The sequence below is a fragment of the Fulmarus glacialis genome, unplaced genomic scaffold, assembly GCF_000690835.1.
Source record: "Fulmarus glacialis isolate BGI_N327 unplaced genomic scaffold, ASM69083v1 scaffold36868, whole genome shotgun sequence".
Classification (NCBI taxonomy): Eukaryota; Metazoa; Chordata; class Aves; order Procellariiformes; family Procellariidae; genus Fulmarus; species Fulmarus glacialis.
This window is the reverse complement of record NW_009228418.1, coordinates 48,138-54,420: the sequence shown is the minus strand read 5'-3', so window position 1 is coordinate 54,420 and position 6,283 is coordinate 48,138. Positions and strand designations below refer to the sequence as shown.

Sequence of the window (6,283 nt, the reverse complement as noted above, 5' to 3'; positions counted from 1 at the left end):
GTGCTCTAAAAAAAAGTGGAAAGAAACGAAAAATGCAATTCAAGGGCTAGATGTTTTTGTCCAGCGGGGGAAAGCAAGCCAGTGAAAGGTCTGAAAGCGATACAGGTAAGAAAGCTTGCAATATCTTTATCTGAATAAACCACAGAACTTTCACAACTCTCAACCAGTTGAGCTCAAGAAATTCTCAAGTGCCTTTACCTTAAACTACTCCCAAAAGGATGGGAAAAGGAAAACAATGAAAAAGAGAGAGACTAAAATTTTAACATTGTGCCTTAAAAACAAAACCAAAACAACCTACAAATACCAAGTTTTTTTGCCCTTGTAACCTCCTAGTTTTCCTGAAAGCGAAAATGACTGGGAACACTCAGAGCACAGACAAGAGCCGTTTGTTGCACACCTCTGCTATGGAAAGAACAGAATATTAGCAATAGCTATGTATTATACCGGTAAATAACTTAAAAAGGCAAATCCTGAGAAGTTCTCTCCCAGCCCTTCCCTTCCCCCTCCACCTTTTTTTGAAGACAACCTGTTTGAAAAAATGTATTAATTCCAGTCTATACTGTCTCCTAATGACTTTTCTGCCCTGGAAGGAGGAAGCCTTGAACAGTAGCCGCAAAGCCATGTGGGAACAACATTACAAATTGTGCTGGACAGGGAACTCTCTCTCTGCCCAACAAGCTAGCTGCAAAATGCAACAGATTCGGGAAGTGCAGAATGATCAAACAGCCAAAATACACTCCTAACATTTGGCTACTGCTTTAGGGAGGCATAATCTTTAACTGTTCTTTTCACCAATCCCATGTGGTTTCTCTCCTAGACCCGTAAGTTATTTACCGCACAGTTAATCATGCAGTATACTATATAAATGCAACCATAGGCCTTCTCTGCAACACAAAACATTAAAGGAAGAGAGGCAAAGCAAACTGTACAGGAGTGCTCACAACCCAGTGGCTGAACATCTAAATAAACCCATCTAGGGGCTGGAAAAGCCCAAGAATTGCTGTTACAATCTTACACCTACACAAATCTGTTTGTAGAAGCCGTGTAAGTAGGCCTAAGGGTTGATTTACCAGAAAAAGAAAAGTAACCAGGCAGAGCTTTCACAGGCATTTACCATTAAAAAAGTCCATTTTACTAAGGTCTACTGTCTACCTTACAATTCAAGCATACAAGTCACAAAGGAAGACAAGCAAGAAGGTCCAAGATCAGCAGGACTCACAGACGCGATGCCCCACAGCACTTCCCTGAAGAGATTCCCTAGTGACTGTAGTTCCTATGTGCAGCCTTTGTCTCGAGGGGAGCATTAATTTGTGCCTCTCCACTCTGTTCAGCCACCCCTTTCCATGAAACAAAGGAATTTAATGCCTTTGAAATCCCTATTGTTGTTGACAAACTCAGCTGAGACTGGTCAAGTCTAACAGCTGTTACCGAGAACAGAACTGGTGGAGCAACACGACTCTAAGAACCTGGTGTTTTCTCTGTGTGTTCATAAAGAAAGGACAAAAAAACCCAAGGAGTGATGGGAAGTGTAAGTTACAAACACAAGATGACAAAGTCATTTTGATGGGTGAACTACAGATGAAGTAATAGTTAGGAGACTGAAGGAAGAGGCAAAGAGAAGGATGAGAAGCTGAAGCTGGGTAAAGATAGATTAATAATGCAGATTTTGAAGTTTTCTTTAATTAATTTAAATTGCATTTCTAGATTTTAGTTTTTTATTTACTGTCTCCCTTGATTTGAGAATAATATGACATTTTCTGTTTTCAAACACATACCAACTTCCTGTAGTTAAAAAATGAGTAAGAGCAGCTCTGTCATACAAGAGTAACTGTACCTACCACCCATTACAGTTACATGACGACTATTAAGAATTCTATTTAAAACACACTTCAGTTATGTTTCTTTGAAACCACAAAAGTGCTGACTTCTTCCTTAGCGCAGGAAGAACGTAGAGTACGATATGAAACCCTCAAAGCGACCAGAGAGGTACGCTCAAAAACTGGGCAAGAACGTCTCCATCATGAGGAGCCGAGCAAAACTGTTTCCAAAGACAGCCACACAAGAAAGTAAGCGAGAAGAGCCCAAGACTGGGGCAGAACAGCATCACAACACTCCTCAGTTTCATCATCTCATACCAATGTAAAATTTAGCCTTAGGCTGAACTTTGAATTCGCTATGGACAGGATTTTTGCTTGCCCCTTTCTTTAAGATGAATTAAAAGGTGAAAGACTGTGTGGATGCTATTTGAAACGGTAGGCATAAGCTGCACTGTTCCTCTAAGCAGGTGCAACCTTTTGTAAAAGATCAAAGTCACTGCCCACGTGTACCCAAGGCTGGGTTGGCACATGTCAGATAAGACCTTAAATGAAGCATACTGGCTTTTCTCTCTCTGGCCTTACGTGAAAGCCTTAAAATCATCCAACAATAGCTGTATTTTCTGGCTTAGACCAATCAGGGAATAAAATACTTTTCAAACCAGATGAAGACTAGTTTTTCACCAACAGAAGCTACCAAAGAAGTGCTTTTTAACACTGCATCATGAAGATGAACACTTTGGAGAGGGATGTTCACTTTCAGTTCCTATTCACTTCCAAACACTAGGTAGGGCCAACAAATTTAATTGCACTTCACTGCTGATAAACGAAAACACCAGCACTGATATGACAATGTTTTTCTTACTACTTGCTATCTAAAAAGCCATGGGAGGAAACAGTATTTTTTACTACTTGATTGTTAAGCATAAGTAGTCTATTTCCACACTAATATACTGCTGTAATAATTAGAGAATGCACTTTATATACCACCTGAAATATTTATAGAAGATTAATGAAATAAAGAAAAATTAATAACAAGACTACTGGCAAAGTGTAGCAGACTCAAAAGTCAAGGGGCAGTAAAATAATCATTTACAAAAATACACTTTGAAGTTGATAATTATTATACATTCCTAATTTACAAAGAAACACCACTACTACCCTATGATAATTGAGCTCATTTAAGCAGCTTTCCACAACAACATTCTAAAATTAATTTCAACTAGCAGTCTTTATTTAACATGCACTAAAAGACATAAACTGCAACCACACCAAGAAAATATATTCACTTGGTGGCTACAGAAATACTAGTATCAACATCAGACTAGAACTTAACAGCAAGAATAATTCAGAAGTGACTGCTGGACTTTGAATTACAACTAAACACTCATGTAAGTTTGACGAAGCATTGGCAATTCTCATATAAAGCTGTGTTAGCAAGAAAACAGCAGTTAAATTTTAAAAATTACAATTAGCTTTATCAGTGAAATCTTACACTGTCAACAGCAAATAATTCATTCTAATGATTTTTCAACTCATAATAATAATTATTTTAAAATACACATAAAAATAGTAATAGTGTTTCATATTATACATGTGGGAGATCAATAACAAAACCCAACAATAGAAAAATTTCAATTCAATACAGAGAGTACTTAATGACCTACTTTTATAGGTCATATACTTACATATTCAGGTTTTAATTTCTTGTCTCCTCCTCTTACAGCTACTTTTTCAAGCTTGTCTATACTCTGCATGATCAGCTCCTCATCTTTAAGTCTAAGTTCCTCATGTATTATTTCAATGTCACGAACAGGATCCACACTTCCTTCAACATGAGTGATATCATCATCTTCAAATGCTCCTAAAACAAAAGAACACTTAAATTACATATTAAGCTAAAAAGACAAGAAATATATATTTACAACACACTATTAAGAGTCACAAGAGTTTGAGATGAAAAAGTAAAGTCAGTAGGTCTGTCACACTGCCCATATAAAAGCGTCACCTGCAATATTTTGTATCATACTGTTTTAGTCTGTTAATTTACGTATCAACTCCAGAATCCAAAGCTTTATACAGATACGTACAAAGCATAGCGCTTTGCCATTTCAGGGGAGCACTTAACACATCTTTAAGAGTTTCTTCCAAATAGGAACAGGCTAGAGTACTTTCCTGAAAATATGTACCACTGTATTTAACAGTATCTAACCTAGCAGTAGCAAACATAGTAGCTAAATTGAACATCGCAGAACATTTTAATACATGCAGTAATGACTAAAAGACTCATGGAAAGAAAACCTTACAAATCACCCTGGCAGCCCTCACTGGCTGACCAATTTTATGCATTAAGAAAAAATGAAGTTCTAGACAAAGAATTCTGAAGTTCTGAATGACTCTTAGTGTTTCCAAGGGAAACAGGGCTTAGAAAAAAAGGCCTGAAATCATCTGGCAGACCTCGTCCCTGTTTCAATCTACTTTATCACTGTGGTTCTGACGGTGATTAGATAATGAACCACTCAGACACACAATTTACACAGCAGCTAATTTCATCGGCCTGATTTGAGGGTATGGTTTTTAGGGGGCCATCAAAGAAGCAGATGAAGGTGCATTTGTCATATATGAGTGACAACCATTCACACTATCTGAACAAAATGGTGCTGGCCCTTATTAGAAACACATGCTATTATCACATATTTAAAGTGCAGTTGAAGCCATAATTTCAAATTGCCAACTGGAAACATAAGGGTAAAACAACCAGATATTACTGAAGCATGTGTGCTGACTTCATGCCCTTCTGAAGACAATCTGGCAACATAATTCAACTAGGATTTAAATTATCAGATAAGCAGCATCACAAAAAAAAAAAACGCCCCCCAAAAAATTAATACATGTTTTAAAAATAAAAATATTAACAATTAAAAACAGTTTATTACTTATTCCTGGATCAATCTTCAGGGTATTTGCATGCCTATCCTGTAACATTAAAGATATGCCTGAGAAATCAACCACAAAAATAATTTTATTTTAATATTACCAAAATGAAAATCAACTGATTTTTCACAGGGGAAAAAAAACCCCAAAGCATTTCTTGTACTAAATATAAGACAGGAAAACAGGGTAAACTACAAACAATTCCTTAACTGAGATACAGAAAGTTGCGGTTCTTTGTTGTCATGCACATCTTAAACTTCATCTTTTCTTTTAACTTACTTCATCTTTTTCTTACTGAAAACAGTGGTTTTAGCAATAAAGATTTTACATCAAAACACGGTACACAGGTTTAAAATGTTGTTGACAGTCAAATGTCAAACTAATTTTCACATAAACTTATGAAAAGTGTTTAAAACAGTGGTTACCAGAAGTTCCCTCCTCTCCCATCAGCTGCCTGACTCCAAGGACCATCAATGACCTCCCTTGGTTCAAGGAAAATCACCTCAGCAATAGATCCAACTCTGATGCTGGCCGTAAGGGGAGAACAGGCTGCTCTGTCAAATGGAAACTCACTACGCTAATGCCAGGCAATTAAGGAAGAGATACTGTAGCCTTTGCCTTCCAAAAATTTGCATCTGCACATCTGACTCAATGGGACATGGGCTGTTTGGATGAACAAATACTAGAAAACATGATTTAACAGCTCTGTTCTGATTTACAAGGAAAATACTGAATAAAAAGGAAAAAAAAGTAGGAAGATGTCACCACACAGATCAAAGAAAAGTCTACCTGCTTAGCCTTCTCAACAGATAGGTAGTATTTACGCAGCTAAAAAAGTAAGAAGTTTATCTTTCTTCCTTGTATCAAGAAAAAAGTGTCCGTTACCATCTAAATAATACTTTCTCAAGTTGTTTACATCTTCCTTCTGCACTTGGTGTCCATGGGCTTTAAAAAACAACAAAAAAAACCCCCACACTGTTAAAGTCAGGAGAAAAACCCCATGACTATAAAGATCTCACATTTAGAACATAAAAATAAAAAGTAAAGTAAACAGCTTGTTTTGGTCTTAAGAATGAAGTTTTTCTGAAAAAGCAAGTGTAAGGTGAATTAGTCAGTAATAACAAAACACAGCTTATATACTAGTTATATTTTTCCATTTTCTTCAACAACAGTAAAATACTTCTCCAGCAATTATCTTCATTTCTTTACATCTTCCCATTCCTTTCCACAAAAAATCCAGTTCTTTATTCATCCAAAATCAATTAATTCAGTGTAATTCCACCCCTATAAAACTGAATCTATACACTTCACCTTCGTTCTTTTCTCAGTCCACTAAACACTTTAACCCCTGAACACTTCAACGTTCTGCCAGAGTTTTCTTCAAGTCTCCTCCTTCCAGCAGCCATCCTCATGCCTGTGTCAGCAGCCATCCTGGGGGGTGAAGGGATTGGAGCAGCCCTGCCGAGAAGGACTTGGGGGTACCGGTGGATGAAAAGTTGGACATGAGCTGACAATGTGCGCTCGCAGACCGGGCG

The 6,283-nt window shown here is 37.2% G+C and overlaps 1 protein-coding gene across 1 annotated transcript in view; it reads right to left on the bottom strand.

Annotated features, from left to right (window-relative positions):
* OLA1 (Obg-like ATPase 1) overlaps positions 1–6,283 on the bottom strand; it is a 102,457-nt gene that overhangs the window by 49,864 nt on the left and 46,310 nt on the right. The window contains exon 3 of the mRNA XM_009583470.1: positions 3,503–3,678. Coding sequence (XP_009581765.1) covers positions 3,503–3,678 — 176 coding nt within the window. The remainder of the gene's footprint in view (positions 1–3,502; positions 3,679–6,283) is intronic.